This window comes from Dasypus novemcinctus, chromosome 2 (genome assembly GCF_030445035.2).
Source record: "Dasypus novemcinctus isolate mDasNov1 chromosome 2, mDasNov1.1.hap2, whole genome shotgun sequence".
Taxonomy (NCBI): Eukaryota; Metazoa; Chordata; class Mammalia; order Cingulata; family Dasypodidae; genus Dasypus; species Dasypus novemcinctus.
The window spans coordinates 15,269,649-15,297,464 of NC_080674.1; the positions used below are offsets into that span (position 1 = coordinate 15,269,649).

General features: G+C 48.3%; 1 protein-coding gene across 1 annotated transcript; it reads left to right on the top strand.

Moving 5' to 3' along the window:
* Positions 1 to 465: 465 nt before the first annotated feature.
* Positions 466 to 27,816, top strand: OTULINL (OTU deubiquitinase with linear linkage specificity like). Its single transcript, XM_004455784.5, has 8 exons — positions 466 to 612; positions 18,301 to 18,460; positions 18,549 to 18,580; positions 18,692 to 18,783; positions 19,715 to 19,864; positions 20,633 to 20,761; positions 22,058 to 22,327; positions 22,753 to 27,816. Exons 1-8 carry the CDS (start codon positions 549 to 551, stop codon positions 22,924 to 22,926), a joined length of 1,071 nt encoding a protein of 356 aa, XP_004455841.1. The 5' UTR covers positions 466 to 548; the 3' UTR covers positions 22,927 to 27,816.

The window sequence follows — 27,816 nt, forward strand, 5'->3', positions numbered from 1 at the left end:
TTCTGTAATTCTCGCCGCGGCTGGGGAAAAGTCACCGGTCCGTCTCCCCCAGCAGCCCACCCGCGCGGCTGCTTCATTTCCCACTAAGTGGGAAGTGCCAGGAAGGTGGCGGGACCCGGTCCAGGTGGAATCCCCAGGAGGTTCGACCTCTGGCTCGCTGCCAGGAGCAATTCCCAGCCTGCAGTCAAACCGAGAACGCCCCACGCCCCCCCCACCCCGCGCATCCCCCCACCCCGCGCATCCCCCCACCCCACGCTCCCCCCCACCCCGCGCATCCCCCCACCCCGCGCATCTCCCCCCCTCCCCCGCGCATCCCCCCCTCCCCCGCGCCGCCTCCGGCTGCCAGCCCCGACGGCGCGCGGAGCCCCGCCCCGGCCGCCCAGTGGCCCCGCTGATTGGCGGCCTGGCGCGTCAGTCGGCGCGCCGGGAGCCCGGGCGGGAGCGCGGAGGCCGGTCCCCGCCCCGCGCCCGCTGGCGGCGGGGACGCGAGCCCGAGGCGGGCGGACCCACGGGCCGAGGCTCGGCGCGCTCCGCAGCGCGCGGCCGGCATGGCGGCGCGGAGGAGCGCCCCGCAGGCGCGGGAGAGGAAGGGGCCTCGCGCCCCCGTCGCAGGTGGGTCCCAGGCGGGGCCGGCGCGGCGCGGACCCGTGTCCTTCGTGGCGGTGGGCGCGCCCCGGGGTCTGCAGTAGGGCGGTCCGCGGGAGCCGGGGGCGCCCCTGGCGGGGCGCGGGGTGGGCGCTGCGCTCCGCGCCTGCGCAGGGTTTGGGCGGCCGTCGGGGGTCGCGGGTGAAGAAAGAGCGACGGGTCGGAGGGCGGCAGAGCCGTCGGGTGGAGCCGCCCACGCCCGGAGAGCTGGGGAGGGCGGTTTTCTGGAAAGTAGACGCCCGTCGGACGGCGAAGGGGCGGGCAGGGGCGCGTGGACCCCGGCCCGGGTCCCCCTCGGTCCCTGGAGCTGTGTCTGAAGGAAGCTGGCGGCTGCCGGTTGGCGACGGAGGAGGGGGCCCCCGCCTTCCCGCGGCGCTCGAGATGTGCTGAGCAGCCGAGAAAACGCCTTGCCTCCTGCTGAAGGAGGAGGGCAGCAGCGGCTGGGTGGCAGCGGGCCGCGCGCGGCCCCTTCCTGGTCGAGGGGCGCCCCCCCGCCCCCCGACTTGGAGTCTCCCTTGCGTTGGTAACGGGTTCCCCGGGGACTCTGAAGACCTCAGAGGTGAAGGGCGTTCTTCCTCTCAGTCCTTTCAGCTGAGTCTTGGGTTTCCAACCACAGGGAGGGCGAGCAGAGCCGCTGCTCAGTTTGGGTGATCAGGGTTCCTTTTCTGTAGCCCGGTGGCCACCCCAGGGGTGCGCAAGCCCACCGGGGACTTTGGAGAGCCCGCCTGCTCACCAGCACCAAGTGTGGGCTCCAGGTTCTGCAGCCTGGAGGGGCAGGTGGCAACGGCTAGAACCTTTTAATTGCTGCTCTGCCTCCAGGCAGGAACTTTTGAGCGACAGCCAGCCCTCTGGGGTCCTGGAAACAGCGGACCTCAGATTTGAGGTCTAGGGTGGCCGCGGTGGATTTCCGTGTCCTCTTCCAGGTTGGCCCGGCCCCTCCGTCAGGCTCCACCCAGTCTGGAATCCTGTGATTGACTTACCTCCCACTTGCTCAAGTTTATAGAATGAACTCCTGTCTCACCCTTTCAGCATCTTGGATTATTCTAGAACTGTTCAACTATTTCCTGTGGGTGTGTTCATTTGAACTTTTTAGTGTGTTATTTTTCTTTCTTTCTCCCTGCCTTCACTTGGCAGAGAAGGGAAGGTTGGAAATGGGGGTAGGGGCGTAGCTGGAAAAAACTGGTCAGGTGCCTCCTTCGGCTTAAGGTACTTGCCAGGAATTTTTCCTGCCTTGCCCCAATTGCAAGGTGTGCCTGCACTGTAAGCCTGGATGAGAGAATTCTTTCCCCTGCCCCAGCCTGGGGGGGCCTGCAGCTGATGTGCAGCCATGGAAGAATGTGATTCCAGGATCAGGTTATGGAAAAAGTTTTTTCCTCCAAAATAAAACCTCTGTGTGTATTGCAGCATAGTTTCCCTTCTTTGCTGGTTATGTTTGGCAAAAATAAAGTTTTAAAACCAATTGCAAAAGCTGGGGTGCCTACTCCTAACTATCTTGGGTAAGAGAGACACCAAGATTCACGTTTCAGATGATAGCAAGTAAGACCAAGTAATACGTGACAATAAAAACAAATGGGCAGCAACAGAAGAAAATCTGCAGAGCAAGTAGGGATGCAAGGAATATTTTCGGAAGCCATTTTTCCTATTCTTTTTAAAAGTATAGACTAAACATCTCTGTAAACGTCTGGGAAAGACGCTGTCAGGAACTGAATATTAGATATGGAAGGGGCACCGGAGACCATTTTGTCCAGTGCCTGAGGCCCTGGGACCTGTGGCTGTCTGCATGGAGGAAGGACGCCACGTTGGCTGTCCCCACCTCTCTCCGTCTGCATTGGTTTAGGCATAAAGGGGGCGAGAGGTTTTCACCCAGGGGCTGGCCTGGTGGCCCCTTGCCCAGGTCCCCACGCCAGCCGTAATCACAGCTGCTCTGTGGTTTTTCTTTTGTATCCTGCTCTTCTGGGTGAGCTTTTTCTGGGGGTGGGGTGGGGAAAGGATCCAATGCGAAACAAAACGCTTGAATGTAATAGTAGTGGCTGTCATTTGTTTTGTGCTGCTTCTGTCTTAGCTCGTCTGTTACGTGTCTGGTGCCATGCGTGGTCCCCAGTAAGCGCTGAAATGCTCGCTTTTATGATGATGACGATGGTCATGCTGTATACTATGTGGTGGTGGTGATTTTTATCTCTGCTTTACGCGTCTCCGCGAGGTCCACTAACTCGCCGAAGCTCCCTGGCGTGGTCTCCTTGGCTAATTTGAAGGCGTGTCCCTCTGTGGTATTGTTCAGTTATTCCAGAGCCCTTCAAGGAAGCTGACTTTATGATGAAGCAGATGTCTCTGACCCACCCAGATAATTTTGGAATCATTGCGCGGTCTTGGCCTTTTCCCACAGGTTATCACGGGTCCCACCCTGGGCAGGCAGGTGAGTTTACCTGGTGAGCACTCTTGTGCCTCAAGGAAGAACAGACAAATCAGAACAGTTAAGGACCCGGGAGCCGGCCAGAGGCAAGGGAAACCTGGGTGCCTAAATTCCCTCAACAACACAGATTGCTGAGGGTGTGCTGAGAATTGTGAGCCAGTTCTGGAAAAAAGTGCCTTCCAGGCCTTGGTCCTCAAAGAGCTGAACATGCAGCCGAGAGGGCCCTGGTGGCGGGTAGTTGTGCCAGAGGGGCGAGGAGTGAGTGACTTCAGCTCTTCCAAATACCATTGGTAGTAACCTTAGAGAGAAATACTTTGCTTCTTTAAAAAAAAAGGTGGGGGGGGGGGGGGGGCGGGACAGGGACCATACTGGAATTAAAAGCACACACCCCCCAGATACTTAAAAACAAATAGTCCATAGTTGGTCGTTTTTTTTTTTTTTTTCCTGGCCTATTTGCCCCACTTTTAAACTTCTGCCTTTACATGTCTAAGAAATTATTAAACAGATGTAACCTTTCTGATACCTTGTATTTTATGTAAGTAGAAGTTCTTGATAACTTGAAAACGACTTTATACTCGGCCCAGGTCCCATCGTAGACTTGGCTTTATGCGGGAGGCCGTTCCTGGCTCCCTGGAGTTGGGGTGTGGGGGTGTCTTCCCAGGTGCCTGTAGCACCAGTGCTTGTTCCTGCCACGCTAACAGTGGGCGTTTGAGGTTTTACCATGGTGCTGAACGCTGGTCATAGGCTCTTCTCAAATCTTCACCCCTGCCATCTCCACGACGCATGGACAGGCCATGGAATTTACTCAAGGTTTCCTTCTGGGGAGTGGTAGCCAGGACTCAAACCCTGGCAGTGTGACTCTGTCCCCAGCCAGATTCTCATCCATCCACCTATTTATTTTTCCTGCAGCAGTTCAGATTCAAACTGGAGTGCACACTGTAGTTTCCAAGGTGATCTCATCCCATTTAAGCTTCCTAAATTAAAGCTGGGTTGTCATTGTTCAACTGTCATTTGTGTTGGAGATAATGCTCCCAGGCTTGGGATATAGAAGAGAAACCATGAAAAAGCTATCGCTGCCGTGCTAAAAAGCTACCCTATGCATGGCTACGAGGTTTCTGTTTAACTTGTACAAAAGTTACTGCTCCAGCAAATCCTGCCTTTTCCCTTCTTTCCCCTTTAGCACCCTGGTGAATGTTCAGTTTCACAGCAGGACAGTCTGGGAAATAACTAAGCATCGAGGTTGTACATGCATTGATTTGATTTGTAATTAACTTAAAGGGAGACTCTTTAAATGTATATCACAGAAAATCAACAGAAAGCTTTTTGCATGTGCTCTTATTTTTCCAGTAATCTTTTGTTCTCGTCGTATTCTGTTTTTCTATTTTCCCATTTAGTTGGCGGCCAGAACAGGCAGGTGGTATTGTGTTTACATTGAGAGGATGGTAGGATGTTAGTTTCATTTTGTGGAGACGCAGGACCCTTGTCTGTCAGTACTGTTGCTGGGATTCGGAGGTAATTGCTGTAACCCTGGAGAGGCTAGCACATCAAGTCTATGTTCCATAAGGCTCTAATTAAGAACTTTACAGTAAACCTTTTGTTTATTTTAACCACATGCCGATAACTTTAAGAGTGTGTCGAATCATGGAAAGAGTAGACATGCAGTAATTATTAAGGGTATTAGCTCTTTCTCCTCTTACTTTGTCATTGGTTTTTAATGAATATTAGAGCACGTCTTGTAGTAGGGAATAACTATGTAATTGGAAGTCAGTTTCTCAGTAGGGTCCCTTCCCTCAATTTGGAGAGAAATGAAATCTAATTAAACTTCTAGGGGTCACTGTCAAAGCAAGAGAAGTCTTCTGTCCCATCCCAGGGGAGATGAGCTCCCTGCTCCATCGGCTTGGAATGGCCTCAGTGTGTCCAAGCCAGGTCCCAGATGACTCTGAGGGAAGCTCATCAGAGAGCATGCTTTGCACAGTTTGAGTCTGTCCTCTGAGTTAGGGCATGGAATGTTCCTGAAGAATTTAGTCTCACGCATTCAGAGAAGTAAACCAAATTCCTTCTTGCTGGTAATGAGTGAATCTCTCCTGAGCACTTGAGAATAATGCCTGGCACGTCGGGGGTGTATCTGTTGACCCAGCCAGGGGGGCCTCCACTTTCCTGTGAGTTCTCTGATGTTCCAGAAAAATTGGGGTGCTCTGTGTCTTCCAAACTGATCGCTCAGACAGGTCGCAGTGCCTCAGAGGAAGCAGAACTGGGACGAAAGGGGAAGTGGAGGGGATGGCAGTCAGTGCCAGTGCAGGCTGCGAGTAATCAGTCACCGTCTCGGAACGAGGGCTAGGTGGTACTGAGGTCAGCAGATGCGCAAGTAGCAGTGGCTTTTTGTCACTGTACTTGGCATTTTAGAAAAGGCACTTGGAGTTAAGTTTGTAGCTGAGGATTCAGTTGGCGGCTCATCTTGAAACTGCAGCATTGCCCATGGAACTCCGGCTGTCAGTGACGGGTCCTTGCACCAAGCTGGTGGGGACGTGGGCGTATCGGTGCCTTCATTTCCTCTGAAATCTGAAGTGAAGAGGAAAGCCGCTTGGACTGAGAGGGGGGGTTTATTAAATCAGTTTATCCATTTATTTCATTTAAACAGCCCTGTCTTTTTTTTTTTTAAATGTGTGTTAAGCTCATTCTTGCATCCTTAGCTCAGTGTCATGGTGGGAACCTGTGGAGCCTGTGCTTAGACTCTCCCTGCACTGCCTTGTTCTGCGTGCTTACTATTCCTTAGCGTCCTCTCCCACATATACCGCACTGGCTGATCCGTTCATGCATTTAAGCCCGTAACACCTGAAGGTACAGTTCTTCCTCTCCCTCCCTCGCTGGCTCCCCAACCTTCCCTTTTGTAGATCTCTTAGTCTTTTGGACACTGATCACATCCATGGAAACCCTTGTGGAAAAGGTTATTTATCAAAGCTGAGCCTTCAGGTCGATTGCTTTAATAGAGCTTTAGAAATAGGTATGAACTTCTAAGGGTCAGGGTGCTCACTGGTGTCTGTCAAGGTCTTTGCATCTTCAGTACCTACTTAGGGTATCTGTAGCAGTTTGATATGGTCATGAATTCTAAAAATAGATACTGGATTATGTTTGCAATCTGGTCTGTACCTGGATGTGATTAAGTTATGCTTAGGGCTTTGATTGGGCCACATCATTAGGACTCACAGATAGAAGGCATGGCAAAGGACAGAGTTGAGGGCTTTTAATGTTGGAGTTTTATGCTGAAGCTGGAGCTCCAGGGAGAAAGGCAGAGCCATTCACCTGATAGTCTACAGCTGACCTTGTGGAGAAAACAGAGGAGCCGAGCCCAGAGGAACCCAGGAAGCCTGAACCCTCACAGATGTCGGCAGCTGTCTTGCTCCAACATGTGAAAAGAGACTTTGGTGAGGGAAGTCACTTATGCCTCATACCTGGTATCTGTAAGCTCCTACCCCAAATAAATACCCTTTATGAAAACCAACCAATTTCTGATATTTTGCATCAGCACCCCTTTGGCTAACTAATACAGTATTGTTCCTGTGATGCAAGTCACATTTTGGGTTTAGGTGACCTTCATTCATTTCACGATCACTTAAAATCCTGCGCCTTGCACCCCATGCCACTGTTCCTCCAAATTAACTCTGAAGCCAGTTGAAATAAGAAAGGCTGGAGAACAAAGGGAAGTAGAGGTTGATGGCCCAGCCTCCTTCTTGTTGGTCACAGGGGAGGAAGCTCTCGGCCCGGGGCTCCTGGCTGCCTGCTGCTTGTTCATTCCACTGCCTGAAACCCACCCATGAGGTGAGGGTGTCACTTCTCACTTCTGGCCTCATATTTACAGGGCTGATATTAAAGGAAGAGAAATTACTCTAGTGGGCCATTATTTCTGACAAATCACACATTTTTAAGTCAGAAGGGACCACCAAACCAGGAACTGTTAGTTAGGATTAGCTATGATTGAAGTAGCAGAGGAACTCAAAATAAGTGAAGCAAATTTACTTCTCTCGTGATTGAGCTTAGAGTGGGTGGCCCAGGGCTGGGCTGGGCTCCAGAGTGCCAGGACACCAGGTTCCTTCCCCTTTCTTGTCCACTATGTACAGTGTCCATCCCCATGGTCACTTCTTGCTCCACGATAGCTGCTGAAGCATCAGCCCTCATGTTTACATTCCAGTCAACAGGGAGGAAGAAAGGCAAGGAATCCACCCCTCTCAGCAGACTCGCTGAGAGCTGCATGTACCGTTCTTGACCAGCAGTCACTCACCCGGCTATGCCCAGCACCAGGGAGCCCGGAAAAGCCCTTATTCCTAGGGGTCTTGTGCCCAGCTGAAAATCAGAGGGTCAGTTCTCTGGGGGGAGGAGAAAATGACTACTGAGGGGAGCCAGCAGTCTCTGCCGTGGAGACGTAGGGACTGGATCCTGATTCCGTGGATTCATTTCACTCATTCAACAAATGTTTGTTAACTGCACCGAGGTCACGGGGAGAACACAGAGCCCCAGTCCTTAGGAAGTTGCTGCCTGCAGGGGAGAGGCGCTGATCAGACGTGGGCCCGATTGTGTAACCCGGGTTATGGGCTGGGAAGAAGGATAGTGTGCAGTGAAGGAGCAGAGCAGCGATTTGGTGAAGGCTGGGGCTGGGAATGGGTCAGAGAAGTCTCACCCTAGGAAGTGATGTTTGAGCTGAGAGCTAGAGAAGGAGTAGAGTGAACTGGGCCACGGGTGGAAAAGAGTGACCAGGCGGCAGGCAGAGCGTGGCAGGGGCGGGCCTGGTGGGGGCAGGAGGGAGAGGCGGGAGAGGAGGGAGTCCACTACCCGGCCCTGTAGTGGGTGACCAGCCCTCCTGGTTTTTCAGGAACTGGGGGATCCCAGGGCATGGGGCTTTCAGTACTAAAACCAGGCAAGTCGCAGACAAAGCAGATGAGTCGGTCACATGTGACCATGTGACCAAGTCACATGTGACCTCGAGGCCACATTAATGGCTGGGTTCCTTTCTTCATTATGAATTTCAGAAAAGTTTCTTTTTAGGGAGGCTGAACTCCCAACAGAGAGAAAAAGCATTTTAGTACAATTGACTAATTAAACAGGACTTCGCCTTGGCCAAAGGGCAAGAGGCACAAAACAGAAGCAGCACTTACTTGTACTTGAACGACTTGACCCAAGACGTTTTTATCTGGCGTGATTTCCGCTGAAGGTAATTTTGGAAGTTAATTGGCATCTGATTTGACATAACAGAAGTGGCCAGGGAGGGGGAGGCCTTACTCCATAGCAGTGTTTTGTAACACTGGCAAGTCATTGGCATCGCTGAGGGAACTTGAAAAAGACTGATGCTTGAGCCCCCAGCCCTGCAGGTATGAAAATCCCTGGTGGAGCCAGCGCGCGGGTGATTCTGAGTACAAGCTCTGCACGTCACACTCCTCTCAGGTGTCACCGTATAGATGAGGCACCTGGGGATCTGTTAGTAGTGGAGTCTGCCTCCGCGGTCCTGGGTCTCTGTCTCCAAGGGGGGCTCAGGGGTCTTGATGGTGCTGGTCCGAGTCACCGAGGAGCAAGGCTCAGTGACATTTGATGCCATTCGTGTTTACTGGTTTCAGTGTCCGAGGCCATTGCTTTCCCTTTGGAGAGCAGCTCAAAAGGACTATGTAAAGGTAGGTCCATGAGAAGGAGGGAGAGGTGACAGTGGGGGCTTCGGTGGGGTGTCCTGTTGGTGATGTCACACTGAACCCAGGGGCGGGCCTGCCTGGGCTTCTCACCTGGGACCAGGTGGTTGGAAGGTTGGCCGTGAGGCGTGGCTTGGGGAGCTGTGTGGAGTGCCTAGCACCCCAGTAAACGCGACCTGTGACCGTCTGGTAGCCAAATTAAGTCCCAGTATCATTTCACTCAAATTTCAGGTCTACCACTCAGGCTTACCTTCAGTTGTGGGGGAGAAAGGAGCTGGCTGCTCTCTGTTCTGTAGACCCGTTTTATCTGCGTAAAATGAGTAGTTCTTGAGAAAGTACTTGGTGTCCGTGTGATGGGCTAAACTTTGTGAAGGATCAGCTTGGTCCATATTCTTCTTGGAAGGCCTGCAGGCTCTCAGCCTTAGTCTTGGGCCCTGGGGCGCCCCACCAGCTTTGTTTCTGGCCCTGTGTGTCCATGCTCAATGCATCGATCAGAAATAGTACCCCACTGGGCCTCCTGCTCCCCCTTTTGCTTCACCTCTAATATCCCCCCTGGGACCCTGGAGATGGTTTGTGAAGCACCCGTAGCTGGAGGATCATCCACATGTGGTACCGCCATGATGCCAGATGGGCTGGTGGTTTCTGAGTCTTGAAACGCCACCCAGGTTGGCAGTGGGCAGCTCCGCTCTCTCCCCCACCCTGCTTTGCCCGAATTTGGCAGCGCCTGCTGCCGTCTTTGTTTGAGCCCATAGGATCGTTTTTGCTCATTCCTGCTACACGGTGGGACTTTCTCTCTGATTTCCACTTTGCTGAGAGTAGGAAGACTTGTTCTACAAGTACTGCTTTCATTGCAAAGAATAATCATTGAATAGATCTCTGCAGTTGGACTAACCTTTTATTTTACCACCTCTCAACAAGCATTGACTGGCGCTCTTTGGTATGGAAGAACCAACTCCCTGCAGCTTCTGGGTGGTCCGACAGGTGATGTAGTTTTACCTTTCTTGGCACCTTGTTTGGGGACCTTTCCAGCTCAGCATGGTGGCTGCCAAGATCTGAGTCTTTTTCCTATGAGTAAGAAAAGCCATTGGAAGTTTTAAAATAGGAGATGACACAGTCCATTGGGCTAAAAAATAAAGTCATTCTGGCTACAGTGTGGAAAATGGATTGGGGGAGACCCATTAGAAGGATTAGAAGCTTTAGCACCAGCACCCAATGATGCTGATTGGTGGAAGGAGCACCACCAAGGAGAAAAGATGAGTATCTCGTGTCAGAAGTGCCCGTAGCTCTGCCTTGACCAACACATTCATAAAGGATTTGCACTGGGAGGTGGAAGACAATTTTGATATTTAGAGGCCTGATTGTTCAGAGCCACAAAAGCCCTGGCAGGCTGAAGCAATGAACCAAAGCTGGCAGGGTGACCTTTAAAGGGTAAACATAAGGTCCTGGTCTAAAAGGCACAGAATTGCACATATGGCCTGGATAACGCCCCCTCCCTTCCCAGTTCTGCACTGATTGAGAGGGAGATAGAAAATGCCAGCTTAATGACACAAAGTCCACGTGTCACGGTTGTGTGCACTTTCTAGCCCTGCTCAGTCTCCCTCTGGAAGGAGTAAAGTCAGCCAGTGGGGAGGACAGGGGAGTGGCCAGGAGTACCGGTATCTCTAGGAAAGCCCCTTCTGGAAACTCGAGGTTGGCAGGGCAAAAGCTTTTGGCCCTCTTTCTCCCTTTTAGAAGATGGGGAGGTATACCCCAGCAACACGTCTGAGGAGCTTTTAAGTTGACAACGCTGAAGGAGAATCAGTGGCTTTTTTTTTAGCAGCTGTGAAATACCAATACACCCATGGGCTGCATTAATGTGAATGAACGGGGTTTGGCAAACAGCCTGCAGGCCAGATCCGACTGTTTTTATGTGGCCTACGACCTAAGGATGGTTTTTACATTTTAAATGGTTGAAAAAAACCCAGAAGAATACTATTTCCTGACATGTGAAAATTACGTGAAATTCAAATTTCACAGCCGGTAAATACAACCTTATTGGAACAGAGCTGCGCTGTATGTGGTCTACTGCTGATATCACTGCAGTGGCAGAGTCGAGGAGTGGGGACAGAGACTGTGTGGCCCACAAAACCGAGAATACTCACTCTCTGGCCCTTCTCTAGAAAATGCCCTGACCCCTGTCTAGAAGGAGGACGGTGGTCACCTGGTCGAGTTCTCTCCTGGTTGGGTCACACCTGGCAGCTCGCTAAGTGTGGAGTAGGTCCCGAGGAGCGTGGCCCACGTGCCTAAGACCCCAAGCCGCCTCGTGTAATGACCAGACAAGAGGCCCGGGCGTTTTCAGTGCGAAGGAGGCCCGACAGGGCTGCGGCGAAGCTGCCTTCAGAGGCCGTGCCTGTGAATTCATTCTTGGAAGAGTTACTCAGGGGAAGGCCCTTGTGTAGTTGCTTCAAGGGACACTGACCTTCAGAAAAAGTGGGCTTCGGTGTCTTCACCTCAGAAATGAAGTGTACGTGTGTGCGTGCAGGAGTGTGTGCTCGTGGGGGTGTGCCTGGCCAGCAGTGGGGTCAGTGTGCAGGAGTGTGTGTGCCTGAGGCTGTGCCCGGCCAGCAGTGGGGTCAGCGTGCAGGAGTGTGTGTGCCTGAGGGTGTGCCCAGCCAGCAGTGGGGTCAGCGTGCAGGAGTGTGTGCACCTGGGGGTGTGCACAGCCAGCCATGGGGTCAGCGTGCAGGAGTGTGTGCACCTGGGGGTGTGCACAGCCAGCAGTGGGGTCAGCGTGCAGGAGTGTGTGCCTGGGGGTGTGCCCAGCCGGCAGTGGGGTCAGCGTGCAGGAGTGTGTGTGCCTGGGGGTGTGCACAGCCAGCAGTGGGGTCAGCATGCAGGAATGTGTGTGGCTGGGGTGTGCACAGCCAGCAGTGGGGTCAGTGTGCAGGAGTGTGTGTGCCTGAGGGTGTGCACAGCCAGCAGTGGGGTCAGCATGCAGGAATGTGTGTGCCTGGGGTGTGCACAGCCAGCAGTGGGGTCAGCGTGCAGGAGTGTGTATGCCTGAGGGTGTGCACAGCCAGCAATGGGGTCAGCGTGCAGGAGTGTGTGTACCTGAGGGTGTGCACAGCCAGCCGTGGGGTCAGCGTGCAGGAGTGTGTGTGCCTGAGGGTGTGCACAGCCAGCAGTGGGGTCAGCGTGCAGGAGTGTGTGTGCCTGGGGGTGTGCACAGCCAGCAGTGGGGTCAGCGTGCAGGAATGTGTGTGCCTGAGGGTGTGCACAGCCAGCAGTGGGGTCAGCGTGCAGGAGTGTGTGTACCTGAGGGTGTGCACAGCCAGCAGTGGGGTCAGCGTGCAGGAGTGTGTGTCTGAGGGTGTGCCCGGCCAGCCGTGGGGTCAGTGTGCAGGAGTGTGTGCGCCTGGGGGTGTGCACAGCCAGCAGTGCACAGCCAGTCAGGCCCCAGGGGGCGGGGCTAGCTCTGCCCGAGGGCTGGAGAGCAAGTGGAGTGCCAGCCACGCCACCGCAGCCCAAAGCGAGTGGAAAATGGAAGAGGATGTCGTAGAAAAGAGCCATCAGACTTGTTATCCGTGACTGGAGCAGTGATGACCGGGGTTGTGGTTACAGATCTGATCACGTCAGCCTGTCGCTTAAAACCCCCGGGGCTTCCCCTGCCTTCAGTGACCCGAGCCCTGCAGGCCTCCCCTTGCTTTCTTTGCCTTTGAACTCCCGTCCGCTGCCTCCAGTCCTCGGGGAAGCTTTGCCCAGCCCTGGTCTGCCAGGGTCAGATTCCCGTGCTACACGTGCTCCTTTCCTGGGGGCATTGCCCTAACGTGCTGCCTTCCCACGCATGAGGGCCCACCTGCACATCCACGCCAGCAGAGGCCGGGTCTGTGCCGCTCGCAATTGTAGCCTCAACACCTAACACAGCGCCTTGCCCCCGATGGAGGCGGGGTGCAATCCATATTTATAGAATAATGATAGAGTTTGCTTAATAAAAGGAGGAACATTCTAGAAAAAGGAAAAGGGCCCCCATAAGCCAGGTGGGTTCCCGCCCCAACGTACGTGAGCTCTGGTTGGATGACAAGATGGCAGGCAGGTAGTGGCAGGTGGCATTTGCGTTTACGGAGCACTTTCCTGTGACTTCCTGCCTTTAATTTTGTTCCACTTGTGGTTGCCGTGTCGTGGCCTTTGGGGAGACTGCTTGGCTTGTTGAGCTAAGTGATTTGTCTGAGGCCCTGAAGCTAGAAAGGGGCAGAATGTGGACAAGAGTCCAGCCCCCTGACTCCCAGCCCAGTGCTCTTTCCACCGGCCCACAGGCCTCTGCTGCCCCCGAGGCCTGCCCCCTCATTAAAATGATCTTCATGAGGCTCCTTTCAGCCCAGAAATTCAATAGTTCCCCTGAGAAGGAATCACAACTTGCCCTTCAGTTGTAGCCTCACCCACCTGCAGCTCTGGTGTTTTTACAGTGGGGTGGATTTTTTTTTTAAACCTGCACAATTAGAAAATTAGTCTTTCCTCTAAAATGATGGCATTTAACAATCTTGTAAGACGTGCCTGGTAAAAAGAAAAAGAAACCTCCGGATTATGATATTATTTAAAAATAATACGTATTCACAAAATCCTCTCAGTGTTTGGCCAGGAGCAGCTTCCTGAACTCAGCTTGCAGGGGGCCTTGGCTGGCACCTGCCCCGCTGTGGGCTTGTTGTCTGCATCGTTCAGCAGGTGGAGGACGGGGCTCCCTTTGAATGTCCATGGCCATGACTTTCAAGATTAAAAAGCTCCACTTCCTGGTTCTCTGCCAAAGCGGTACCGATCTTCTCGTCATTTTGGTTATAGTATTTCAAGTGGAAGGACTATAACTGAGCAGTTACACAATTATACTTTTTCTCTACAGAAGTATAGGGTGTCTTTTGGCCTCATCCTTTAAAGGTTTATTAGAAGGGTACTTTTCTGAATGTTTCCCCCATATCTGAAACAAAGAAAAACAATCAGCCTTCCTCTGCTTGTGCAGGAACCAAGATCATTTAAACCCTATCCTCTTTCGCTCTGCTGTGCTGACCTTTGAAAAATCTTGATAGTCTCCAGGAGCTCCAAATGATTTAAAAGCCTTGATGACCTAACAGAATTTGGTCTGTGTGTTTATTGTTCTGTCTGCGTAGTGCTTAGTTTGTTTGGACTAAGGAACAATATTTTGCTTTAGTCTTGAGCCACTGCGTTTCTCAGCAGTAAGCAATCGATGCCCACAGCGTAGGCCTTTCCCTGAGCCCCTTGAGGCCTAAGGAGCAGCTGAAGCCCCCCGAGAGGGGCTCCCCACCGGGCCTGGGGCTGCCCGCCACCTGGGCTGTCCACCACGCTGCTGCCTCCCGGCACCAGGATGTGCCAGCCCCGGAAGTGCAGGACGCGGTTTGGTTTGCCCGATGGAGGGTCACGGCCTCCGGTGGCTTCAGCTGGCTTCTCTGAGCAGCACTTCCCACCCTTGACTGGAATTCACCAAAAGCCTCCTTCAGCTCTGAGAGGTGCGAAGAGTCACCCGGCGCCTCAGAAGCCACCTGTGAGAGCACCAGCTGGCCCCGCTCGCTGTGCTCCCACCCCTCTCCAGCAGTCTCTCCTCTCCCCGAAGCAGGTGAAAATACCTGCTGTCTCTATCCAATTAAGATCAGTGTTTTCACCCACATTTTTTGTTAGCTGGGAGCCTGCACTGTGTGTGTCTTTCTTCCCTCACTGTGCCACCTCAAGCGTCTACATTAAACGGCTGCTGAGACCCCGTCGTAGGTCCCTGCTTCCCTCAGCTGAAGGTGAAGCTGACAGGTGGGCGCAGCTGACGGCCGGGCGTGGGGGGAGCCCCCGACGCTGGGCGGTGACGGAGACTGGGGAGGAAGTAGGTGCTGCTGAGGCCGGGGGGAGAAGCCCGGCTCTCCTGGACCCAGGACTCGGTGGGGAGCCCCGGGGAGCAGCAGCCCCCAGTTTCCCGGGAGACGCGGGCCACCCCTGCCGCGGCGGGAGCGCGGCCTCAGAGTCACATGGTTTCCTGCCCTGAAGTGTCTTCTAGTTTTGTTTTCAGACTTTTTCTTTTTGGTTTCCTGTTTTAATGTTTGAATTATTTCAGCTTAAGTACACTCTGGAGAACGGAAAAAATTTCTAAGTAGAACTTTACCCCCCACACACACCAAACGGTGGTGTTTCCTTTCCTGGTTCGAGTCAGTGGTCTCATCTGCTGTGTATAGCTGGAGCGATCTTCCGTGAGATTTTAGCTTTAGATGGCCACGCTTTTGCTCCCAGGAGTTTCTTGTGGGTTCACTCAGGGTTATCTTAACTACCTAGTATTATTTTTTCTGGTTGTGTGGGGTTTCCGGGTGCTTCTGTGTTGACACCCGGGGGTTGTATGAGATCTAATGAATTCACTTTCCAATGGAGTAGAAATGCCCAGAGCTTCACTTGTGGCCTCATTTCAGCCTCAACCCAAGTGGTTCAGTCTAAAAGAAATCTCATTCCTGTGTGTGGACATTAATGCATAACTCCCGGCAGCACCTCCTCCGTCTTCTGCCTTCTATGTGTGGTGCGCACCTCCTGGAGCCTCTGCTGCCCGGGCCTCCTCTCCGGCCCGCCTTGCCTCTCCCTCGCTGCATCCTCCCTTGCCTCGCCCTCCATCCTCTCTCCCCCGTCCCCCTTGTCTCTCACCCCCCCCCCCCGTTCTCTCCCTCTATCTCCCTTTATCTCTCACCCTCCATTCTTTCTCTCTGGGTCCCCCTTGTCCCTCACCTCTCTGTTCCCTCTCTCCATCCCCCCCTTGTCCCCACCTCTGTTCTCTCTGTCCCCCCTTGTCTCGCCCTGTGTTCTCTCCCTCTAGCTCCCTTTTTCTTTCACCCTCCATTCTTTCTCTCTCCATCCCCCCTTGTCCCTTGCTCTCCTTTTCTCTGTCCCCCCTTGCCTGGCCCTCCGCCCTCTGTTCTCTCTCCCTGTCCTGTCCCCCCCCCCCTCTGTTCCTTGAACGACTGGCTCCCTGGTGGAGGAAGCTTCCCTGCCTCCGCTCTTCCGAGGCCAGGAACCCGTGAGGCAGGGGCTTCAGCGATGGGGTGAGGGGGGTGGGCTGGCGCTGGCCGAGTTCTCGGGCAGGCTGGCGGAAGCGTCCCCTGTGGACCTTCTGACATTGAAAATGGAAGCCCTCGCTGTATGTCAGAGGTGAGGTTTAACTTGTGATCTCGACTGTGGAAGTGATCTGGCACTATTTTGCCAGGCGCCCCAGGGTGGTATTTTCTTCTACTGTCCATTGTTGCTGAGTTGTAATTAATCCAGTTATTTGCACATACAGGAGAAAATTTTTATTCTCTTTCTGAAGAATCTTGATTCTGACAAAAGCTGATTTGAAGATTTATTTGACTCCACGTGACAGGGGCCAGATAGGCGAGTGGTCAGGTACTGGCTGAGTCTCACTGGCAGTTATTTAATCTCCCTTTCCCTCAGGTTCCTCATCTGCAGATTAGGGTGACTAGCATCCAGCAATAAAACGATGACTAGCATTTCCTGGGCCCCTGAGCGTGCCAGATCCGGCACTGACCACCCTGCCGGCTCCTGCTCGACCTCACGGCCCGGGAGAGGCCCGCTGGGTGCGCGTCCTCACGGCGCGCATTGCCAAGGCCTGGCCCGCGCTGGGCTGCGCGCCGGGCCCCACACGTACCGTGGGAAGGACATGGGGACCCCGAGAGGCCTGTGCCGGGGCCCGACTCCAGGGCTGTGGGCCACTCCGTGGCGTCGTTTACCAGAGAAAATGGGATAATTCCCAGAAAACGCTGAGTGCATGGCAGAAGCTCAGATCGTAGCTAGTTCCCAGGGCAGCTCTGGTTTCTCCCACCAGAATGTACTTTCCCTCTTGTGCAGAGGCCCACTCCTGACGACACATTATCAGCGTCAGGCAGTGCTCGGCATCAACTGTGAGCACAGTCGGTGCGCCTAATTTAAAAAGTGCCCACGTTTTGACCCGGAGTTTGCTGTGCTTGGAATGACCCTGCAGAAAACTGCTAGAAAAGAATGTTCATCACAGCGTTGTTTGTAAAAGTAAAAATGTGGGAAACAAGCCAAATGTTTATTGGGAGGTGATGGATACTTTTGGTCTGCTTTTATGCTGAAATATTATGCATTCTTTAAAAAGAGTAGTGTAGAGCTGTATAAACTGATAGGAAAAGATGTCCAAGTTGCCTTAAGAAGAAAATGCACTGTAAAATCATGTTTAAAAATTATGAAGGAGTCCCATTTTTGTAGAAAATGTTTATGGTTACAGTAAAAGGAGTTATGTAATAGATCAAATTCTAGCTATTCCATGAATTTAAGGATTTAGAGTCAGAATTTTCAAAGTCGGAAAATCAATTTGAACTAATAAAAGTTGGGAGCCTATGTAAAGGCAGTATGGTTTTATGTTTTAAAAATTCATTAAGAATCCTATTAAGTTTCTAAGGGGAGTGAATATATAATGATTTGAATTGCTATTCACCTGTTCTAAATAGCACTTGTTTTTGAAAATGTTCTTTTAAATAATTGTAAATATTTTCTTAGGAAGCTATATTTATTTATTTTTGCTGGTAAGTTGTTTCTTTATTGAGAATGTAAATGTGCACATCAAATATCCAGATGATCAAAAATGCTAAAATTGTAGATTCCAAATTGATGAGGTTTTTACTACAATTACTGACTATAATTTTACCTACTCATGTGTTGTGGAGGAAATGGTTTTGCAATGAACTCCGGGAGTTCTGGCCCTTGTTCAGAAGTCCTCTTCCTCATTTGTACTTCAGCATTTTACAATCTCAAATGTAATATAATTAGGAGTGTACTGAACATAAAAAAATACTGCGCACACACAGCTTGGGCTCTGCCGGCCTATTGGTTTGATCTCTGTTTGCCAAATCAGGAATGATAATGTGTATCATAAACAGTGTATCTAAATCCATCTCACCACTGAGATGGTCCATTTCTGCCATTTGATTCACTTGCTCTGTGTTGTTAAAGTGATGCCATATGCTGTGGCCTGTGATGATTGAGGACCATCGAGTGGGCAGAAGTGGAGGGGGAGGGATGGCTAGTGGCGCCTCGTGGGTGCCCAGTGCCGAGGGAGCCCCTGTGATCAGCTCTTGGAGGCCACGAGTATTCAGCAAGAGCCAGCCAGGTGCGAGGCTCTCTGCTCATGCTTCTGTAGTTTCATTTAGGCTCTCCCTCACAAGGTCAGTGTTTTTACCTCCAGTTCACAGTCAAGGCCAGGGAGGTCAGTTTGGCTGCAGTCACCAGCTGGATAGTGAGAGAGTTCAGGTTTAGAACTGGGTTTGATTCTGAAGCCCACACTCCTTAGCTTACCCTACCCACCTTTAACTTTGTGGAAAACAAGATGTTCTTACCCATGACACATTGATTATAGAAGAACTACGTCATTCTTATTTTAGATTGAACTTTTGACCACTTTAAAAATATTTATATAAAAATATTATGTAAATATTTATGTTAGATATTTTGCAGGTAAAATTATCCAGTGTGTCTTATTTTTCTTAAACAAAGCAGCCAATTGTGTAGCTGTGACATGCACTGTTGTATTTTTTTTTTTTTTAAATTTTGTAGGGAATGACAAAGTTCGCTGCTGGACGCTAGTTACAAGTCAAGCCTTCGATTCTGTGTGGAGATTTGCAAAGGGGTCCGTGATGTTGGCAGTTTCATTTCTGGTGCCCGCCCTCTGCTGCTTCCGAAGGCTATATTTATATTTAGGGCAGCGCCTCAAGTGGTAGGTCATTGTGTCATCTTCAAATTTCCAAAATTGCCCTTGCCATTCAGAGTAGAATTTTGATGTCATTGTCCCTTTTATCTTTCAGGTGGATTGGCTACCTTCAGAGAAAATTCAAAAGTAATTATTTTCATGTGTATGTTTCCTTAATTTTTAAGATGTGGAGAGGGCTCAGGAAGATGCGGAGAGCAAAGGGAAAATTAACCGCCTTTTATTTTTGACTTGGTCTAGGGAACCTCAGCGTGGAAGCAGAAGTCGATTTACTCAGTTACTGTGCAAGAGAATGGAAAGGAGAGATGCCTCACGCCAAGCTGATGAGGAAGGTGTGTCGGTTTAGAAAAGCTATGGAAGGGCAGGGAATTTGTCCATGAAAATCAGGAAAGAACAAACATTCCATTCTGCTTTACTAAATCCAAAGGCCAGCTAACCCCAAATGTGATACATGTGACGACTGTGGCTCTGGTTCAGAGGCTAGATGGCTTCTCGACATGGGCTTGCGGCCTTCTACCCGAGCCTTCTATAAGCTGGGCCTGTAGTTTTGGGAAACCTGAGATTTGTTACTCTTTTCAGCCACCTCTTGGCCAGGCCTATCACGTTTCTGCATCAAAGTGAAGGGTTCTGCCCAGGAAAGGTCAGGTACCTTGATATAAAGTATTTTGAGAACTTTTAGAATTTTCCATCAGACCAATCTTGGTAAACATTCCCAGCAGTGCTGCCCAACCCTATCACTCGCAAAAGCAAAACAAAAGGTATGTTCAAAGTCCTCCTTTGAATCTGAAAAGTATGCAATGCTTTTCAGTGTGGTCAAGTTGCACCACAACTTGTGGTCTCCGCAAATTGGCATTCCCTCACCCTGGGTTAAACGGCATGATATGGACTCTGTACATGTGAGTCACTTTAAAGCAGAGGTTCTTAACCTTTTTTTTTTCATGGACCCCTTTGCCTGTCAAATCAGAACCATGGACCGCATAATAAGTCCACATTATACTGTATATTATTTAATAAATATATCACACTCGCACCAACATGTCCCCATAAGAATAATGTTCTTTTGAATTTCAGTTCAGTCTCAAGGACCCCTTGTTAAGAACTCCTGCTTTAAAAGTACACACAGTCATATTCATATTGTATCATTGCTTTTATGTTGTCCGTGTTGGAAGTGATCCCTTACTGAAAAATACAGTTAATTTGCTTTCTTTATTCTTTTAATTCATGGGATTAAAAAACAAATATTTATATTTTTTGTGCCAATAGGCTTATGAAGAACTGTTTTGGCGGCATCATATTAAATGTGTTCGACAAGTAAAAAGAGATAACTACGATGCACTGAGATCGGTGTTATTTCAGATATTCAACAAGGGCCTCCCTTTTCCATCCTGGATGAAAGAAAAAGACATAGTTAAGGTACGCCTCCACACTTGGAACTTGGGAAGGGCCAGGCCAATCATGGTGACATAGAAGCTCCAGATCTTCTGTGGGCTGCTTTGTAACGGGGATTTTGGGGTTGAAGGAACTCTGAGAGGTTATTTGACACAGTCCTGTCTCTCATGTAAGTTTGCAAATAAATCATCTCTGTAAGATAGCCATGGGCTCAAGAAGTCGAGTTGGTGGGAAAAATACATTGGATACCTACAATGGACCAGGCTCTTACCAACACTGTAATCTTACTTAAACCTAACAAAGACCCTGTAAAATGGATATGCTTACAGTGAATTAACAGTTGAGGAGATGCTAAGAGGCAAAATAAGCTTTGTCCAAGGTCTCTCAGCTGGTGAGGGGTAGAGCTCGGTCTGTACCCTGGAGTGCGTAATTCTAAATACCATGCATTTCTGATGTACTGTGAATCCCTAACATTGTTTGGTTAATAATAATTTCTAAAGAAATACATGTAGGAAGTTCAGGAAGTATTTTATCTAAAAGAATGTTTCTGTAGACATAATCTTATATAAGATACTTTGGTTCTCATCACTTGTAAACTTGTGAAGTAGACTATGATTTACAAATCACTTAATCCACAAATCTAAAAAAAATGTATGCTTTTCACTTAACAGTCACAGTATTTTAAGGTGATGATTGCTGAATGAGATAAGATTATGTGCTGTGGCATATTCAAAAGTGTGTGTAATACATGTTGAGATACTAATTATTGTTGGCATCTACTTCCTTTTCAAGCTTCCTGAAAAACTGCTGTTTTCACAAGGTTGTAATTGGATCCAGCAGTACAGTTTTGGTCCTGAGAAATATACAGGTTCAAACGTGTTTGGAAAACTACGTAAATATGTGGAATTATTGAAAACACAGGTGAGTGTTTGGGGGATAAGAGACCAGGAATGAAAACATACATCCCAAATGGAACCACTTTTTCCTCATGGGAGGCATGTCACTTCATGTTAGTAAATAGGAAATGCAGGTCAAAACGCTGCTTCTAATGACAGACTTCCTTTCCTTGTTCTTTATCCTACCAAGTAACATATGAGAGCAGCTTTCTTCTACATGATAATTAAGACCTATATTTGAAGCCCTTTATAGGTTAAAGAGGTTTTTGTGAGCTGGCCCAAGTTTCAGACAAGGTGCTCAGAAATGCCCTTTGGGGCCTGCTTGAGTATGGTGAGGAGCTGTGTAGAACGACAGCTTCCTGCCCAACTGAGGTAGAGACGTAAGACCAAAGAAAGACTTGGACAAACTCAGCTTGACCAGTAATGAGCATTTATTTAGGGAGTGTACGTGGGGTCCGCATCCTTGACAGTGGGAGGAGATAGCATTTTCCAAGCTCAGTTGTCTGCCCTCACTGCAAAACAAGAGAGGTCTTTTATAATGCATGTCCATGTGCAGATGGGGAAGGCATGTGAGGGGCAGCAGGACTTGCACAGAATGTAGTGCTACAAGATTTACTCACCAGTTACCAGTTCACAACCAGTTTCTTAGGCCTGCTGTTTTACCTACTTAGGAATGCTATTGCACTTGGGGGGTGAATGGAGGCGTTAGGGGAGAAAATGCACAGTCATATATGCCATGGGGACATACCCTATTAATAAGTTGGGAATAGCACAGATATAATAATTTGACTAAAGTTTTTCTGCCTTTTAATACAGATACATTTTGGGTTATTGGAATTAATCCTGAGCCTACATACTGGCTGGGTTAACCTTGGGAAATCCTGTACTGTTTTTCTTATCTGTAAAAGTGAAACATGAATAGATTCTTGCCTGCCATGGATGATTATTGTGAGTGTTAGTGAGTTGAAACATCTAGAGAGCTTTAGGCTGTGCCTGGCCTACTGTGAGCACTAAAGAATGCTAGCACTATTCTTCACTGCAACATCCTTTGTATAACCCAGTTGTCTTAAGCAATTTTAAGAAACTAACTTGCTTAGTACTGGATGTAGTAGGTGGTACATTAAAAATATATATTTTGTTCAAACCAGTTTCTCATTGTAGAAATAGCATGTACTTACAGTTTTTTTAAAAAATCAAGTGAAAAGTTAAAGTTTCACTCCCCTCGATTAATCTTTGATGTATGAGTATTTTTAAAATTAGGCAATTGTGTATGCATTCGCCTCTGCCCTTCTAAATTTCATTTTATTATCTATGTTTTTAGTGGACTGAATTTAGTGGAATTAAAGATGATCACAAGAGAGGCAGTATGTGCAACATCCTTTTTTCTGATGCAATTCTGGAATATAAACTTTATGAAGCTTTAAAATTCATCATGCTCTATCAAGTCACTGAAGTGTATGAACAAATGAAGACTAAAAAGGATATCCCCAGTCTTTTTAGACTCCTGTTTTCCAGGGAAACGTCAACGGATCCTTTGAGCTTCATGATAAATCACCTGAATTCTGTAGGTGACACATGTGGATTGGAGCAGGTAATTGGGGCAGAGAGTCATGTGCCTTTGCTTGGGACGATCTGGGGGATACTTGAACACAGAGGAGTTTGGGGCTTGTTTTCCACGGTGATTTACAACAACTGCAGAGAGTGGTTGGTTAACATCCGGGTCTCCGCATCTCCCCAGCTCTGTGACCCCGGAGCACCAGCTCTGGGAGCCTGGGAGGGCCTTTTCATGCTTCTTCTTAGACGAGAACAGGGAACACCATGTCCCTAAGCTTGTCCCCCCTTCTTCTTTGTAGTCGCTATTTGTTCCAACCCCTGTGCCCACTCAGTGGTTTATGTGTGGGCCATAAACAAGTGGATCATTTCATAAGCTGCAGGAGAACACTTCTTCCTCACTGTGGTGGGAGGGCAGGAATTTGAAAATGCGTATCTGTGACCTTTCTTTCATCTCGTCCCCAGATTGATATGTTTATACTTGGATACTCCCTTGAAGTAAAGATAAAAGTGTTCCGGCTGTTCAAGTTCAGCTCCAGCGACTTTGAAGTCTGCTATCCAGATGAACCTCTCAGGGAGTGGCCGGAGATCTGCCTGCTGACGGAGAACGACTGCCACTACCACGTTCCCGTCCTGTGAGGCTGGGGGGACCGGGCCTCGGCTCACCAGGGGCAGCAGTCTCGCCTGCAAGTAAAGTATCTCTTGAAGACCCAGGCGAGTGTTTCAGCTGCTGAAGGAATTGGGGCTCCTTCCCCAGAGTTCCAGGTATACCGGGAGGGAGCAGTGCCCCTACGGCTTGTCTTTGTTTTTCAGTGATTTCCTCCAAAGCAGCTACACTGACTTGTGGGTTTGTGGTTTGACCTTATCCATAAGGACCCTGGACACCTCACACAGCAGCTGCCTTTAAGAGCAGAGGGAAGTTTAACATGGACATGACCAGGAGAAAAATCAGAGGAAACCAAGTAGGGAGAAAGAGCTAATCTGGAAAGAAAGAACGTCTTTATCTGCAGCCTTTAAGTTCTTCATTAAGAATCTCGTCATTGGCTGATTTTGAATCAGCACCAACATGGCCGTATTCATTTTTTAAGCATTATCTTCCCAGGAATCTTTGTGGTAAACTGATTTTCTAGAACCACTTATTTAACTTTTGAAGTGTGTGGGTATGTACATGTATATATACACACACGTATGCATGTACAGTTTTATACATACATTTGTATACACACATACATATAACCACTACTTTGTAATGTTGTACAGTTTGTTTTATTTCTCTTTGTGTTTTTTTTGTTACTGTTGTGTTCTTGCCAGATAAAGTGTTTTATATAGATAAAAAAGATAAATTCTGTAGATTAAGGCAACTGAATGACAATTATTGAACTGTCCCCCAAATATTAAACTGTGGTGTATTTAATACGTAGTTAATGTGGAATCTCATTGTATTAGACAAAATTATAGCCTAATTCTATTTCTAATAGAATTAGAAAATATGTCCTAACTCCTGGAGCCTATGAATATATAAGTTACATGGCAGAGAAATTAAGGTTGCAAATGGAATTAAGATAAGTGTGTTAGCCAAAAGGGATAATGATGCAAAGTACTGGAACTCTGTTGGCTTTTATAAAGGGTATTTGTTTGAGGTAGAAGCTTATAGTCACAAAGCCCTAAAGAGTCCAACTCAAGGTATCATAAGAGATACTTTCTCACCCAAAGTCATTGGTGGTGTGTGAAGCAAGATGGTGGGCAATATCTGAGAGGGTTCAGCTTTCCTTCTCCCTCTTAAGGCTCCATGGTCCCAGCTTCTTCCGATCTCAGCTGTAGTCTGGCATAGGGCTTGTCTCTCTCTCCCTGGGGCTCATTTCTTTCTGGACTCACCTGCTCTGTTCTCCTTACAAGGTCAGCTGTAGACTGTCAGGCTCATCTCTTTTCCTGGAGTCACAGGAGTCTCGATGTATCTTCTCCGTGTGTCTCCTTCTGTGTGAGAGTCTGTTTTATCAGCCCACCAAGGAGCTGGAGATTCAGCGCTGAGTTGTACTCTAATGACATAGTGGAATCAAAGCTGTAATCTTAACATAATTTAATCAGACATCTCAGCTGAATGTAATATAATCAAAGGGTTATCATGCCCAGAGGACCAGTTTACAATCTCATATCTATTTTGGAATTCATAAATAGTACCAAACTGCTACAAGTAAGTAATCAGCTGAGTTAGAAAGGGGGCATTATCTTGGAATCTTCAGGTAGGCCTGATATAATCACAAGTGTCCTTAAAAGTGGAAGAGGGAATAGGAAGAGTGAGTCCAGAGGAAGATATGAAATAAGGAAGACGAGAGAGATGCTACGTGGCCAACTTTGAAGATGGAGAAAGGGCCACAAGATGAAGCTGGAAAAAGAAAGGAAACGGGTCCTCCCCTAGAGCCTTCGTAAAGGAAACCCTTTGGTTTCAGCCCAGTGAAACCATGTCAGACCTCTAACCTGCCGACCTGTGAGAGAACACAATATGTCATTTAAGCTGCTAAGTTTGTAGTAATGTGTTACAGCAACAACAGAAAACTAACATACTCGAACTAACAAATTTTTGGTAATCTTTGTTTTGATAGTACTTGGCTAACCTCTTTTGAATGTCAATAAATACAAAGTAATTTTTAGAATCTTGTTAATGACATTTTACTTCAGTCATCACGATCCCTAAGAGTTAAGAGTGACTCACTGAATGATAATGTTTGGTGCTAATGCTTTCCCACATTTTCGTATTACTTCTCTAAATAAAACGAGGTATGCTCAATACTGTGGTGTATAAAAATGCCCGTCAGATTTTTTTGCAGTGAGGCTTAAATAGTATTATGTCTTCGGTAAGCCAGACGTCCAGCAGTGCTTGGTGCCCACTGCTGCTCTGGCGTCTGGTTCGAGTGAGATCCGATGAGGGCCTTTTCCTTGCAATGCCAGCCACATGCAACTGGAATTCTTCATTGATCTCTGACGTTGCCACCTGGTTGGCACTGTTGGAAGCCGCCCCCCTGGCATAGCGCTGTGACCAGAAGGCATGGACACTCCCCTTCTTTGCTGAGCAGCCGGGATGACAGCCTGCAGTGCGTGCAGGGCACACGCTCCGAGGCCCAGCTCCCACCCAGCTTCCAGGCGCTGCCTGGCAGTCACCTTGGATCTCCTCACCTTGTGTCCTTATTTCTATATCATCCCGGGACCAAAAGGAAAATCTTCCACAGGGACTGACAGCCGATAGGGTCACAGGATGGACCAACACTGTGCTTATCCCTAACTGCACTGGGGATGTGTGGACAGGGCAAGAATTCTTTCAATCAGAGGGTCAAGACCAAACACTGAAAAAAGGACATTTCAGTTCATGAAAGTGAAAAATAGGAAAGCATTTCAGTAGTTGCTCTTTTTTGAGAAGACATCAAAACAAAAGGTTTGTAGATAGGAGGTACTGGGTATTTCTTTTGTTATGTTTTGAGTTTTTGTTCAGTTGTATAATGAATGTCACACTAATTAGCCAGAAGAAATTTCATATTAACTAGCCCACTTTTTAAAAAATTATTTATTCTTTTTTTTCTATTTTTTTTTAATGTTACATTAAAAAAATATGAGGTCCCCATATACCCTCTACCCCCCTCAGCCCACTCTTCCCCCCATAATAACAGCCTCCTCCATCATCATGAGACATTCATTGCACTTGATGAATACATCTCTGAGCACCGCTGCACCTCATGGTCAGTGGTCCACACCATAACCCACACTCTCCCACTTTTAAATAATAACAATAAATTGGAGGTGAACTTCCTGTGTGATGCCAAGATTGAAATGTGTTTCTAACCTTAAATATTTTAAATGAGGGAACTAGAGCAAAAATGAAAACAGATGCCATTGTTTATTCTGATTTTAGAATAGGTTCCTCTCTTAACTCTTGACCCTGTGTGTCTATACTGAGGGGCTGTACAAAGAGGTAAGTAGTACAAGCTGACTTTCTCCATAGGAAGCAAGTTTAATTCCCCCTGGTATGTGGGTCTCTTTTATTTTTCATACCATCTTTATATCACACCCTTTTAATCTGAGTATTTCCTACAGGCTTAAACAGTCCTCAGTGGAGAAGTCCAATTCAAGGGAGGGTAGAAGAACAGATGGATTGAATAAATCATGTTCTGCTTCATCTCCAAAGCAGGGGATGAAAGAACTACAGGTGGCTTCTGGCTTCATCCTGGGCCCTCTGTAAAAGGTCAGCCAATGAACCATGGGAATTCAGGGCCATCCTGGAGGTTTGAATTGGACGTAGGCCTTCACGGTCTTGAGCCAAAGTTGTTCCACCCCAGGCCCTTCTCTAGCATACAGGAGATCCCCAAGCTGCGCTGGAGTAGTAGAGTCGCCCAGCCTCCAGGAAAGAAGGTGCACAGGCCAGGTGGCAGTCATGCTCATTTTTCCAAGGACTTTCCTGAAATTAATTTTGGCCGAAGGTATATGTTCTTCTAAACCTCCTGATTTTCTCATTTTTTTTGTGAGAGCAAAGGAAAATAATTTTAAGTCTATCCAAGCTGGTCCTGGGAAGGAAAAAATCTGATTTTTCTGAATACCCTGAAAGTACTGAGAATTTCATAACAGAGAAAGTAAATGTTTTTTAAGTGATAACTAACTTGATATGAGAAAATTCTATAAAATATCAATAAAGGGATTACAAATTCCAGAATTAGCAAGTTTTCTCTTAAACAGAAAGCTCCTAAAGTGATATGATTCATTTTGTAAGAATATACTCCAGACTGCTAAATAAGACTATTACTGTGTAAGGAAAAATATGTGTCTATAATACTCATTGCCATGGATCTAAAATTTTAATTGCCTATTTTTCATCAGTTGAGTATTGTTCACCTTAAGTATTGATCGCATTTAGCCATACTTACCTGTTTAGCCATTAAGTTTCCTCCCAATTCTACTTTTGTCCACAACACCTGTTTTAAAGCCAGACACAAAAATAAATGGGACCAATATGGAATCCCTTCCACAGTATTTGTTCAAAATAGCTGGGACTTGCCTTCACTTAGGTTTGCTTTAATCCTTTACACTCCATTAGGCTAAGAAAACTGAAACTTATCTTGGTGATATTTATGCCTCATGTCAGCATGATTCATAAGTGAATGGAAAAACCCCCTGAAGTGCTCTGGGGGCAGTCGAAAGCGGGTGAAATGTCTCCACATTTGAAGGTCTTAAGATGTGTTTGAAAAAACAAGACCTCTGGATGGAAGGAGCTTCCAGAGTGAGGACGAGTGCTGGGTGACGGGACGGCACGAGGAATTTTTAAAGTTATGCTCTTAGCTGGTATCTCTGGAGAAGTACCATTCTCTGTTTTAAAAAGTCAATTTTCTGTATAGTTTAATTCATCTGTTGGTCCCTACAGTCATGTCATCAGGTACAAAGTTGTTATTTAAGTCATTTTGCTGCCAACAGTGAGTGTCGCTATTGATAATGATTCTTGGAAAATTTAATAAGGAGAATTTCCTGAAATAAAAAAAGTGCTTGCTTTAA